The following is a 14,713-nucleotide window of genomic DNA, read 5'->3' on the forward strand; positions in this document are numbered from 1 at the left end:
TATGGGATACCTTATCAAAGGCCTTTTGAAAATCTCGATAAATTACATCTACTGCATTACCCTTGTCTACTCTCTCTGTTACCTCTTCAAAAAATTCAATGAGTTTGGTCAAGCAAGAATTTCATAAGAACATAAGAAATAGGAGCAGGAGGAGGCCAAATGGCCCTTCGAGCCTGCTCCGCCATTTAATACGATCATGGCTGATCCGATCATGGACTCATGTCCACTTCCCTGCCCACTCCCCATAACCCCTTATTGGTTAAGAAACTGTCTATTTCTGTCTTAAATTTATTCAATGTCCCAGCTTCCACAGCTCTCTGAGGCAGCGAATTCCACAGATTTACAATCCTCCGAGAGAAGAAGTTCGTTCTCATCTCAGTTTTAAATGGGCGGCCCTTTATTCTAAGATTATGCCCCCTAGTTCCAGTCTCCCCCATCAGTGGAAACATCCTCTCTGCATCCACCTTGTCAAGCCCCCTCATAATCTTATACATTTCGATAAGATCACCTCTCATTCTTCTGAGTTCCAATGAGTAGAGGCCCAACCTATGCAACCTTTCCTCATAAGTCAACCCCCTCATCTCCAGAATCAACCTAGTGAACCTTCTCTGAACTGCCTCCAAAGCAAGTATATCCTTTCGTAAATATGGAAACCCAAACTGCCCTTTTGAAATCCATGCTGACTATTCGTTATTATATTTTTGGTTTCTAGATGTTCTATTTTCTCCTGGAGGGATTCCATTATTTTTCCTAGCACGGATGTTAAGCTGGGTTTGTCTATTTAGCAATCGCAGCTAGTTACATGTGACAAATGAAACTTTGCACTTTCAAAATTGGCATTTTTATTCACCAGTAAAGTTCCTGCAGCGTTACTCAGAATCAAGTGATGTATGCGACAAGAGTACTGCAGAGCTGAGAGACACAACTGACTTGCTCCACAGCACCGCCTGTAGGCCACAGGCAAAATTACAGGCAACTGTTTACATACAGGATTTCTATTCTTAATGTCGACATGGACAGTTTCAATGTTAAATGTTGACAGAAAAGTGTCATCAAAAATCACCACAAATTGAAAGGGAAATGCACACATACACTATATAATAATGTTGTGCACTATAAATGGTCATGGCGGGTGCAATTCTTTTAATAATGTGCATTTGAACTAGTAACAAAAACGAGTTCTGGAAGAACTGCGCTATTGTTCAGGTTTCTGAATAAAAGTTTTGAACTGAAACGGGTGGATTTAAGCGGGAACTTTCCTTAACACTAATTACTGCTGCAGAGATACATTAAAGCAAGATACAAATTCATCTTTTCTTGGTCCTCACTGAAAGAGACCACGTTCTCAGCAGATGGGAGGTACAGCTCAAGAGATCCTGTCCCCGCACCTGATAAAGACACGTGGAGATTTCTCTATTCATGTATCAGTGGTCTGTGATGGAAAGAACTTAATTTATTTATCTATCTCCAGTGGCTAAAGGAAATATTAACTATTTAGTTTCTGGGGTGAGTCAAAAAACGCTTCTCACAGGTGACGTGCAGCCATCGCCCAGTTCCACGTCCATCCTTGCACCGTGCTTTGGTACATCAGTTGCCTATGTACACACACGTTAGCTGTGCGTTCTTGGTTTTTAAAGCTGTCAAGGACCCGTCACCATTGTGCTCCAACCCACTACACACGGAAATGAGTGGATGAAGGTTCCCGATGTTGGCCATGCCATCCCAAAATATTCAACATCTCCATGGGAATGGATGTAGAATCAAAGGCTCATTCACCACAAACCAACCTCGTTTTGCGGAGGACAAAATCAAATTGGTTTTGCAAGACAAGAGACCTGGGGGGCCTTTTCTCACTGCAGGGTGCAATAATGGTGTGGAGAGAAGCGAAAGTATAGAAGAGAAATATGACTTTTAACATTTTATTGGATTTTCCAATAAGTTGATGCCAATTCCCCACAATCTCAAGAGCAGGAAAGCGTTAGTGAGTGCTAAACCCAAGAGTAGTGAACCCCCTTCGATTACACCCACAGCACTTATACTTTCAACAGAGGGGCTTTCCCACTGTGGCGTGGACTGATTGGGACAGGTCTGCCTCCATTGATGTTGCTGGCTTTCTGACACTTGTCAAGGGCAAAAGCAAAATGGAGGGAGTGGGGGGAGGGGGGCAAAGGAAACGAGATGGCAACGCGCGAGTTCGATCTGGCCGTTCCCTCCTGGGTGACTTGGCAGATGAAAGATCTTGCACTTACAAACTTGTTGGATGTGGATGGCTTTCAGTGCTGTTGCTCCAGTGGAAGCCAGCGAAGTCGAGAGTGGATGGTGTGGGGTTTTGTTCTAAAGGCTCAAGGGTTCGTATTTAAAACAGAAAAGGGAACCCCAAAAAGTCTACTTCAGCTCCTTGATCTTCTCCGCCACCGAATCCTTATTGTCGTCCAGGACCTCGGCCACCTTCTGGCCCAGCTTGAAGAACTGGAAGGTGGGAATGTGGATGACGTCGCAGGCCTCGGCCGTGTCCTCCGATTCGTCCACGTTTACCTCGTAGAACATGACCAGGGTGTTGAGCTGGGCCATCTCCCGCAAGTAGGGCTTGAGGGTCTGGCACGTCTCGCACCAGATGCCCGAGAAGAAGATGACCACCAGCCGCTCGCCCGCCTCCTTGACCAGCTTGTCCAGCTCGTTTTTGCTGCTGATGGCCTTGAACGGCACGGCCTCGCCCGCTGGCTTGGCCTCGGCTGCCAGTGGTTTGGCCTCGGCTGCCAGTGGTTTGGCCTCGGCTGCCAGTGGTTTGGCCTCGACTGCCAGTGGTTTGGCCTCGGCCGCCGGCATGGCCTCGACCGCCGGTGGTTTGGCCTCGGCCGCCGCCGCCGGCTTGGCCTGTGTCTTGTGCGAGAGCAGGGCGGCGGGCGTCTCCTTGGCGACAGCCGTCGTGTTCTTGGGCTCGGCCTTGGCCGCCGACTCGGCCTTGCCCTTGCCCTTGCTCGGCCCCACCTCGGCCGGGGCCTGGCCGGCCTTGGCCTGGGAGGAGGCCGGCGGCACGCTCTTGCCCGCCGCTTTCTTGGGCTTGCCCAGATTGCTCCCCGCCCCTGCCATGCTTTGCTCGGCCTCTGGCCCCCTCCCCCCGCCGACCCTGACTGCAGCGGCACGCCCACCCACTGTGACGTCACCCGCCGTCTCCCGATTGGTCTGCCGGGGAACGAGACGCCTTTCCCCCCGCCCCCCTCCTTGCCGCTCTTTTTTTTAAACGTTAGCGGCCGCCACGCCGACAGCCAATCACCGCGGCTGCCGGCGCGGCACAGCCGTCTTCGCGATTGGGTGAAAGGCCGGCCAATCAATTCCCCCATTGAGCCGGCTGCGCTTGAACCTATCAGCAACCGCGATTGCCCCAGTCGGCTGCTGATTGGATTAGATTGGGCCAATAAGGAGGAGGGGGACGTCGGAATTCAAGCGACGACGAGGCTGAGGTGACGTGGCGTCGTGAGGCGTCCCGTCGGAGGACGGAGGTGGTGGGAAAAAGCTCCGGTGGGTGAGGTGTGGGGTGAAGGGGAAGTGTGTGGGGTAGGATAAACCATTTCTTGTTGCACCGTGAGGTGAGTGAGTGAATGAGTGCGCGGGCGGGCGGCTCCTCGCACGCGCGCTTTGACCAACCTGTAACGGCCACAGGGCGAGCGGGAATAGGCGCCGGACTGGGGAGCATGCGCAGTCCCGACGATTTTCCGCGCGCGCAGGCGGGCGGGCGGGAAAGCGGGCAGTGACGTCACAGACCGCGCTGTTCCACAATCGACACCGCGCCCGCTCTGTGTGTGACGTCATCCGACCTCCATCCTTGCGGTCTGGAGGAAAATGAAAAAGACTTGCAATTTAAATATATAGCCACTTTCACCAACTCAGGGGCGTCCCAAAGCGCTTTACAGCCAATGAAGTACTTTTTGAAGTGTGGTCACTGTCGTCACGTGGGGAAATGCAACAACCAATAATCGCACAGCAAGATCCCACAAAACAGCAACTGGATAATGACCAGATCATCTGTTTTAGTGATGTTGATTGAAGGATAAATGTTGGTCGCAGCACACCGGGGAGAATTCCCTCTGCTCTTTTTCGAAATAATGCCACGGGATCTTTTACGTCCACCCGAGAGGGCGGATGGATCCTGCGGTTTATCGTCTCATCCGAAACACCGACGCGAGGCAAGCTGCACTGGAGAAGGTGATGCAGACAGGCACTAGAAGAATCAGCAGCGTTGCGGTCCCAGGAGAGGGGTCAACGATCACCCAGGTTGAAAAGAGTTGGAGGTAGGATGAGATAGAAAATAGGTGCAGGAGCAGGCCATTTGGCCCTTCTAGCCTGCACCGCCATTCAATGAGTTCATGGCTGAACATGCAACTTCAGTACCCCCTTCCTGCTTTCTCGCCATACCCCTTGATCCCCCGAGTAGTAAGGACTTCATCTAACTCCCTTTTGAATATATTTAGTGAATTGGCCTCAACAACTTTCTGTGGTAGAGAATTCCACAGGTTCACCACTCTCTGGGTGAAGAAGTTTCTCCTCATCTCGGTCCTAAATGGCTTACCCCTTATCCTTAGACTGTGACCCCTGGTTCTGGACTTCCCCAACATTGGGAACATTCTTCCTGCAACCCAGGAATCTAGGAATTTCATCATCCAAACAAAATGGGCAGGCACGTGGCAGATGAAATTTTATGCAGAGAAGTGATGTACTTTGGAAGGAAAAACAACGAGAGGCAATGTAAGCTAAATGGTCTAATTTTAAAGGGGATACTGGATCAGAGGGACCTGGGGGTTCACATACAATCTTTGAAGGTGGCTGGACAAGTTGATTAACCTGTTAAAACAAATACAGGATCCTGGGCTTTAGAAACACAAGCACACGGTATAAAAGCAAGAAAGTTATGCTAAATGTTTATAAATTATTGGTTAGACCTCAGCTAGAGAGTATTGTGTCCAATTCTGGGCACCACATTTTAAGAAGGATGTCAAGGCCTTGGAGAGGGTACAGTTGAGAATTACCAGACTGGAACCAGGACATCCGTTATGTGGAGAGACTAGAGACGCTAGGTTTGTTCTCCGAGCAGGCAGGGTAGATTTAATTCAGTTGTTCAAATGTAGGAGCGGTTTTGGTAGTGAATGGGGAGAAGCTCATCCCACTGGCAGGAGGGTCTGTAACCAAAGGATACAGAATTAAGAGAATTGGCAAAAACAAAACTAGGGGAGATGAGAATTTACTAAGTTGTCTAGAATGCATTGACTGAAAGGGTGGTGGGAGCAGGTTCTGTAACAGCTTTCAAAAGGGAATTGGATATATACTTGAAAAGAAAAACATTGCAGGAGAAAGAGGAGGACTAATTGGAGAGCTCTTTCAAAGAGCCGGCACGGGCACGACGGTCCGTTCGAACGGCCTCCTGTTCTGTGTGTTTCTATGAAAACATGGGCTGTGTTAATTCATAGAAAATACGGCTGTGAGTGGGGATGCCAACTCTGATTGGACATATTCCTGAAGAAGGTTTCATCACATGTCCAGTCGCTGCACCTCACATGGATCGCCTGACACGGTGATCCTCACGGTGCCCCACCAATAGAAAGTAAAACAGACTCTTTGTTATCTGATTGATGGTTCTTGGCTGTCAACCAGAGCATTTTCACCCTAAGCAACGCCCCGATTTCAAAATTCTCATCCTTATTTTCAAATCCCTCCATGGCCTCACCCCTCCGTATCTCTAATCTCCTCCAGACCCACAACCGCACCCCCCCCCCCCCCCCCCGCCCCGAGATGTCTGCGCTCCTCTAATTCTGCCCTCTTGAGCATCCCTGATTATAATCACTCAACCATTGGTGGCCATGCCTTCTGTTGCCTAGGCCCCAAGCTCTGGAACTCCCTGCCTAAACCTCTCCGCCTCTCTATCCTCCTTCAAGACGCTCCTTAAAACATACCTCTTTGACCAAGCTATTGATCACCTGCGCTAATTTCTACTTATGCGGCTCAGTGTCAAATTTTTATCGCATAATGCTGTTATGCGCCTTGGGACATTTCACTACATTCAACTCTTTCTTCAGCTGAGAGTCAGCCAACCTCTGCACAATCCAGGGACCAAACCTGTGTGCAGCAAGGCAGTCCCTCGGAATCGAGGAAGACTTGCTTCCACTCTTAACATGAGTCCTTAGGTGGCTGAACAGTCCAATCCGAGATCCACAGTCCCTGTCAGAGGTGGGACAGATAGTCGTTGAGGGAAAGGGTGGGTGGGACAGGTTTGCCGCACACTCCTTCCGCTGCCTGCGCTTGTTTTCTGCATGCTCTCGCCGATGAGACTCTGTGTTCAGCGCCCTCCCGGATGTACTTCCTCCACTTAGGGCAGTCTTTGGCCAGGGACTCCCAGGTGTCAGTGGGGAATGTTGCACTTTATCAGGGAGGCTTTGAGGGTGTCCTTGCAACGTATCCTCTGCCCACCTTTGGCTCGTTTGCCGTGAAGGAGTTCCGAGTAGAGCACTTGCTTTGGGACTCACCAGACTCATAAATAAAAGCTGATGTTGTTGTGATTTTTCTCTGGGTTTGCTCGCCGAAGTGTCCAGGACGTTAATGTTTTAATCGCTGGAGACTCCGGGACAATCCGGGAGGCTTGACCTGGCAACCCTAGCTGTGAGTCTTCCTGGATTGCTGAAGATTTTGCAGGCTTGTGGTCATGACTTTTCTTGGTGCAGATTTGTGGATAGAGGAGATTGCAGAGATAAGGAGTGGAGCTACCATGGAGGGATTTAAATACAAGGATGGGAATTTTAAATTTGAGGGGTTGGAGGACCAGGGGTCAATATGGGTTAATGAGGTCAAGAGGATGGTTGAGCAGGACTTGTGGGATGTGATATCAGTAACAGAGTTCTTGAGGCTACAAATAAACTATCCCTCCTAGTTCTTAATTAAGGGTTCGATGGCAGTTGTCTTGTTTATTGTTCAGCTCCCTGACCTCTTTCTTCAGCTGAGATTCAGCCAAACTCCACGCAATCCAGGGACCAACCCTGCGTGTAGCAAGGCTCACCAGACTCACTGAAACATATAAAGGCTATTAACAGGGTAGATACTGAGTTGGTTGTTTCCCAGTTGAGCCTGCTCTGCCATTCGATAGGATCATGGCTGATCCATGTTTCCCCTGGCTGGGGAGTCTAGAACTAGTGAGTATCGTCTCAGGATAAGAGGTCGGCCGTTTAAGACTGAGATGCGGAGCAATTTCTTCACTCAAAGGGCTGTGAACCTTTTCGAATACTCTACCCCTAAAGGGCTGTGGATGCTGAGTATATTCAAGGCTAAGATTTTTGGACCCTAGGGGAATCAAGGGAATTGGAGATCGGGCGGGAAAGTGGAGTTGAGGTAGATCGGCCATGATCGAATTGAATGGCGGAGCAGGCTCAACGGGCCATATGGCCTACTCCTGCTCCTAATTCTTATGGTGGACTTTTATCACGACGCATTCCCGGGATGGCAACTGATTCCCGGGATGGCAGGACTGACATATGAGGAGAGACTGGATCGACTGGGCCTGTATTCACTGGAGTTTAGAAGAATGAGAGGGGATCTCATAGAAACATATAAAATTCTGACGGGACTGGACAGGTTAGATGCAGGAAGAACGTTCCCGATGCTGGGGAAGTCCAGAACCAGGGGTCACAGTCTAAGGATAAGGGGTAAGCCATTTAGGACCAAGATGAGGAGAAACTTCTTCACCCAGAGAGTGGTGAACCTGTGGAATTCTCTACTGCAGAAAGTTGTTGAGGCCAGTTCATTAGATATATTCAAAAGGGAGTTAGATATGACCCTTCTGGCTAAAGGGATCAAGGGGTATGGAGAGAAAGCAGGAATGGGGTACTAAGGTGAATGATCAGCCATGATCTTATTGAAAGGTGGTGCAGGCTCGAAGGGCCGAATGACCTACTCCTGCACCTATTTTCTATGTTTCTATTGTGGGACCACAGGTGATTGAGTTTAGCCCTGACTTTACCAATCTTGCAAAGCCAAGCAAATTTGTCCTGATTAGATTCTGATTACAGGCAGCAGCATCAACAATGGGTGGGTGACTGGACTCCACTCTAACAGCTATCTCGAGACTGTTTTGTGTGTTGTTCTTATCTCCTTCGCCGCAAATGACAAAGGAACTCTTTACAGTTAATCAAAGCCAATCTTTAAAACACATCACTCAATCTACTGACCTAAAGTTGTATAAATAAGATACAATAAAAGAAAAGGCTTGCATTTCTATAGCGCCTTCCACGACCACTGGATGTCCCAAAGCGCTTTACAGCCAACAAAGTATTTTTTGGAGTGTAGTCACTGTTGTAATGTGGGAAACGCGGCAGCCAACTTGCGCACAGCAAGCTCTCACTAACAGCAATGTGATAATGAAGAGAGAAACTGTTTTAATAATGTTGATTGAGGGATAAATATTGGCCAGGACACCAGGGATAACTCCCCTGCTCTTCTTCAAAATAGTGCCATGGGATCTTTTACGTCCACTGAGAGGGCAGGCGTTTATGTTTATCATCGCATCCGAAATGGCACCTCTGACAATATAGCACTTCCTGAGCACGAGAGTGTCAGCCTAGATTTATGTGCTCAAGTTACTGGTAAAATGTTTCTGTCTTCTGTTACACACATCTCCCGTCAACCACTCAGTTCTGCCCATCCTAAGCTTTCACAACCTAATTGGAAACTCCCACTGCCAGGTGTACATGGGGGGGGGAGGGGGGGGGGGATGGGAGTTATTCTCCTTTGAAACACTTCTTAAAACCTACCTCTTAGACTAAACTTTTCATCACCTGTCCTGGTATCTCCTTCTGCGATTCGGTGTCAAAAGTGTTTCTATTGATATAGAAACATAGAAAGTAGGTGCAGGAGTAGGCCATTCGGCCCTTCGAGCATGCACCACCATTCAATATGATCATGGCTGATCATTCACCTCAGTACCCCTTTCCTGCTTTCTCTCCATACCCCTTGATCCCTTTAGCCGTAAGGGCCACATCTAACTCCCTTTTGAATATATCTAACAAACTGGCCTCAACAACATTCTATGGTAGAGAATTCCACAAGTTCACAATTCTCCGAGTGAAGAAGTTTCTCCTCATCTCGGTCCTAAATGGCTTACCCCTTATCCTTAGACTGTGACCCCTGGTTCTGGACTTCCCCAACATCGGGAACATTCTTCCTGCATCTAACCTGTCCAATCCCGTCAGAATTTAATATGTTTCTATGCGATCCTCTCTCATTCTTCTAAATTCCAGTGAATATAAGCCTAGTTGATCCAGTCTTTCTTCATCTGACAGTCCTGCCATCCTGGGAATCAGTCTGGTGAACCTTCGCTGCACTCCCTCAATAGCAAGAATGTCCTTCCTCAGATTAGGAGACTAAAACTGCACACAATACTCAAGGTGTGGTCTCACCAAGGCCCTGTACAGTAAGACCTCCCTGCTCCTATACTCAAATCCCCTTGCTATGAAGGCCAGCATGCCATTTGCTTTCTTTACTGCCTGTTGTACCTGCATGCCTACCTTCAATGATTGATGTACCATGGCACCCACGTCTCTCCTTTTTACTAATCTGTCACCATTCAGATAATATTCTGTCTTCCTGTTTTTGCCACCAAAGTGGATAACCTCACACTTATCCACATTATACTGCGTCTGCCATGCATTTGCCCATTCACCTAACCTGTCCAAATCCCCCTGCAGCCTCCTAGCATCCTCCCCACAGCTCACACTGCCACCCAGCTTAGTGTCATCTGAAAACTTGGGGATATTACATTCAATTCCTTCGTCTAAATCATTAATGTATATTGTAAATAGCTGGGGTCCCAGCACTGAACCCTGCGGCACCCCACTAGTCACTGCTTGCCATTCTGAAAAGGGCATGTTTATTCCCACTCTTTGCTTTCTGTCTGCCAACCAATTCTCTATCCACATCAATACGTTACCCCCCAATACCATGTGCCTTAATTTTACACACAAATCTCTTGTGTGGGACCTTGTCAAAAGCCTTTTGAAAGTCCAAATACACCTCATCCACTGGCTCTCCCCTATCCACTCTACTAGTTACATCCTCAAAAAACTCTGAAAGATTTGTCAAGCATTATTTCCCTTTCATAAATCCACGCTGACTTGGACCGATCCTGTCACTGCTTTCCAAATGTGCTGCTATTTCATCTTTAGTAATTGATTCCAGCATTTTCCCCACCACCAATATCAGACTAATGTATAATTCCCTGTTTTCTCTCTCCCTCCTTTTGTAAAAAGTGGGGTTACATTAGCTACCCTCCAATATATAGGAACTGAACCAGAGTCCGTGGAATGTTGGAAAATGACCACCAATGCATCTACTATTTCTAGGGCCACTTCCTTAAGTACTCTGGGATGCAGACTATCAGGCCCTGGGGATTTATCGGCCTCAGTCCCTTCAATTTCCCATCATTTCCTGACTAATAAGGATTTCCCACAGTTCCCTCTTCTTGCTAGACCCTCGGTCCCCTAGTATTTTTGGGAGGTTATTCCTTAGTGAAGTCAGAACCAAAGTATTTGTTCAATTGGTCTGCCATTTCCTTGTTCCCCATTATGAATTGCCCTGATTCTGACTGCAAGGGACCTACATTAGTCTTCACTAATCTTTTTCTCTTCACATATCTGTAGAAGCTTTTGCAGTCAGTTTTTATGTTCCCTGCAAGCTTCCTCTCATACTCTATTTTCCCCCTCCTAATTAAACCCTTAGTCCTCCTCTGCTGAATTCTAAATTTCTCCCAGTCCTAGGTTTGCTGCTTTTTTGGGCCAATTTATATGCCTCTTCCTTGGATTTAACACTTTCCCTAATTTCCCTTGTTAGCCACGATTGAGCCACCTTCCCTGTTTTTATTCTTACGCTACACAGGGATGTACAAGTGTTGTAGTTCATCCATGTGATATTTAAATGTCTGCCATTGCCTATCCACCATCAACCCTTTAAGTATCATTCTCCAGTCTATCCTAGCCAATTCACGTCTCATACCATCGAAGTTTCCTTTCTTTAAGTTCAGGACCTTAGTCTCTGAATTAACTGTGGCACTCTCCATCTTTAATGAAGAATTCTACCATATTATGGTCACTCTTTCCCAAGGGGCCCCACACGACCAGATTGCTAATTAATCCTTTCTCATTACACAAGATCCAGTCTAGGATGGCCTGCTCTCTAGTTGGTTCCTCAACATATTGGTCTAGAAAACCATCCCTTTTATACTCCAGGAAATCCTCCTCCACAGTATTGCTACCAGTTTGGTTAGCCCAATCAATACGCAGACTAAAGTCACCCATGATAACTGCTGTACCCTTATTGTACGCATCCCTAATTTCCTGTTTGATGCCAACCCCAACCTCCCTACTACTGTTTGGTGGTCTGTACACAACTCTCACTAACATTTTCTGCCCTTTGGTGTTTCGCAGCTCTACCTATATAGATTCCACATCATCCACACTAATGTCCTTCCTTGCTATTGCATTAATCTCCTCTTTAACCAGTAACGCTATCCCACCTCCTTTTCCTTTCTGTCTATCCTTCCTGAATATTGAATACCCCTGGATGTTGAGTTCCCAACCTTGGTTACCCTGGAGCCATGTCTCCATAATCCCAATTACATCATATCCGTTAACAGCTATCTGCGCAGTCAATTCATCCACCTTATTACGAATGCTCCTCGCATTGAGACTCAGAGCCTTCAGGCTTGGTTTTTTTAACACTCTTTGTCCTTTTAGAATTATGTTGTAATGTGGCCCTTTTTGATTTTTGCCCTTGATTTCTCTGCCCTCCACTCTTGCTTTTCTCCTTCCAACTTTTGCTTCTGTCCCTTTTTATTTCCCTCTGCCTCCCTGCATAGATTCTTTTTAGTTTGACTTTACTCTGCATATCGCTCCTGTAAAGTGCCTTGGGGCCTTTCGCTATGTTGAAGGCACTATATAAATGCAAGTTGCTGTTGAATCTCCTTCCTATTTTTAGGCTGCCGTTCCTAAAGAAATTGAAATTATTTTTGAAATTTGAAAATGGTTATTTTATATGATAAATTGTAACCAGAATCGTGGATTCCCTCAAGGGTTCCGTCAGTGCACTGCTTGAGTGCAAAGTTTGACTCAATACACCAAAAAAAGCAGCCGACTCCAAAAAACGGCACAAATTACTGGGGAAAATGGAGCCCAATGAGAGGTGATCTAATTGAAACATATAAAATTCTTAAGGGGCTTGACAGGGTTAGTGCTGAGATGATGTTTCCCCTGGCTGGGGATTCTAGAATACGGGGTCACGGTCTCAAAATAAAGAGTCGGCCACAGGATTCAGAGGAGGAGAAATGTCTTCACTCAAAGGATTGTGAATCTTTGGAATTCTCTATCCTAGAAAGCTGTGGATGCTTAATCTTTGAATATTCAAGACAAGTGTTACATTTTTGGGAACAAAGGAAATTAAGAAATATGGGGATAGTGCGGGAAGGTGGAATTGAGGTAGACGATCAGCCATGATCTTGTTGAATGGTGGAACAGGCTCAAAGGGCCAAGTGACCTACTACAACTCCGATTTCTTATGTTCTTTTGTTAATAAGAATGCTTCTTATAAGAAAGTTAATATGGAAAGATTACTCTGTTGTATACCGTTTATTCCTACAGCTTGCCTGTACCAGCCAGTACTTTGCCTATGTAACAAAAGTCACTGCAATGCAAAAAATTCGTTGATTAAAGCATTTTGAAACATTTTGTGTGAAAACTTCTATTTAAATGCAAGTTTGTTATTTCTTAGCAATACTATCATAGGGCCAGTTCATTTGAAATTGTGAAAGGGAAATCGTGTTTCTATGGAAGCACACTCAAGTTATTGCCTTGGCTCACATCACTCCAACATGGTCAATCCAAATAGATTGGCTTAAATGGAGGTTGATAAGGGAGCTTTGTAAGCAAATATTTCTCCGAACTAAAATATTTTTTCTTGACAGATGGGAGAACTCTTTGGATAAGTATCGGCTTTCAATAGTAGCTACCGGTGAAGTTACTTTCTTCAACTTGCCATGCACAATAGGAAACCAAGCTCAAAGGTAGCTCAGGTTGGAGACTGTGCTGCGGTTGTAGCCCTATCTCTGACTGCACTGTTTTTGAGTGTGTATTATGTGAGCTGCGGGTCGGGCTATAAGAGCTGAAGCGGTGGGCCCTGGAACACCGTGGCCCCCTGACCTCATAGAATCATAGCAAATTGGTGCAGGAGTAGGCCATTCGGCCCTTCGAGCCTGCACCACCATTCAATAAGATCATGGCTGATCATTCCCTCAGTACTCCTTTCCTGCTTTCTCTCCATATCCCTTTAGCCGTAAGGGCCATATCTAACTCCCTCTTGAATATATCCAACGAACTGGCATCAACAACTCTCTGCGGCAGGGAATTCCACAGGTTAACAACTCTGAGTGAAGAAGTTTCTCCTCATCTCAGTCCTAAATGGCCTACTCCTTATCCTTAGACTGTGTCCCCTGGTTCTGGACTTCCCCAACATCGGGAACATTCTTCCCACATCTAACCTGTCCAGTCCCATCAGAATCTTATATGTTTCTACGAGATCCCCTCTCATTCTTCTGAACTCCAGTGTGTAAAGGCCCAGTCGAGCCAATCTCTCCTCATATGTCAGTCCAGCCATCCTGGGAATCAGTCTGGTGAACCTTCATTGCACTCCCTCAATAGCAAGAATGTCCTTCCTCAGATTAGGAGACCAAAACTGAACACAATATTCCAGGTGAGGCCTCGCCAAGGCCCTGTACAGCTGCAATAAGACCTCCCTGCTCCTGTACTCAAATCCCCTAGCTATGAAGGCCAACATACCATTTGCCTTCTTCACCACCTGCTGTACCTGCATGCCAACTTTCAATGATTGATGTACCATGACACCCAGGTCTCGTTACACCTCCCCTTTTCCTAATCTGCCGCCATTCAGATAATATTCTGCCTTCGTGTTTTTGCCCCCAAAGTGGATAACCTCACATTTATCCCCATTATGCTGCATCTGCCATGCATTTGCCCACTCACCTAACCTGTTCAAGTCATCCTGCAGCCTCTTAGCGTCTTCCTCACAGCTCACACCACCACCCAGTTTAGTGTCATCTGCAAACTTGGAGATATTACATTCAATTCCTTCATCTAAATCATTGATGTATATTGTAAATAGCTGGGGTTCCAGCACTGAACCCTGCGGCACCCCACTGGTCACTGCCTGCCATTCTGAAAAGGACCCGTTTATTCCTACTCTTTGCTTCCTGTCTGCCAACCAGTTCTCTATCCATGTCCATACATTACCCCCAATATCATGTGCTTTAATTTTGCACACTAATCTCTTGTGTGGGACCTTGTCAAAAGCCTTTTGAAAGTGCAAATACACCACATCCACTGGTTCTCCCTTGTCCACTCTACTAGTTCCATCCTTAAAAAAATTCTATTAGATTTGTCAAGCATGATTTCCCTTTCATAAATCCATGCTGATTTGGACCGATCCTGTCACTGCTTTCCAAATGCGTTGCTATTTCATCTTTAATGATTTATTCCAACATTTTCCCCACCACCGATGTCAGGCTAACCAGTCTATAATTCCGTTTTCTCTCTCCCTCCTTTTTTAAAAAGTGCTGTTACATTAGCTACCCTCCAGTCCATAGGAACTGATCCAGAGTCAATAGAATGTTGGA

General features: G+C 46.7%; 1 protein-coding gene across 1 annotated transcript; it reads right to left on the reverse strand.

Moving 5' to 3' along the window:
* Positions 1–818: 818 nt before the first annotated feature.
* Positions 819–3,137, reverse strand: LOC139239083 (thioredoxin domain-containing protein 2-like). The gene has a single exon (XM_070867601.1). The coding sequence runs from the start codon at positions 3,088–3,090 to the stop codon at positions 2,386–2,388; it is 705 nt and encodes a 234-aa protein (XP_070723702.1). The 5' UTR covers positions 3,091–3,137; the 3' UTR covers positions 819–2,385.
* Positions 3,138–14,713: the final 11,576 nt, after the last annotated feature.

This window comes from Pristiophorus japonicus, chromosome 26 (assembly GCF_044704955.1).
Source record: "Pristiophorus japonicus isolate sPriJap1 chromosome 26, sPriJap1.hap1, whole genome shotgun sequence".
In the NCBI taxonomy this organism is placed as follows: Eukaryota; Metazoa; Chordata; class Chondrichthyes; family Pristiophoridae; genus Pristiophorus; species Pristiophorus japonicus.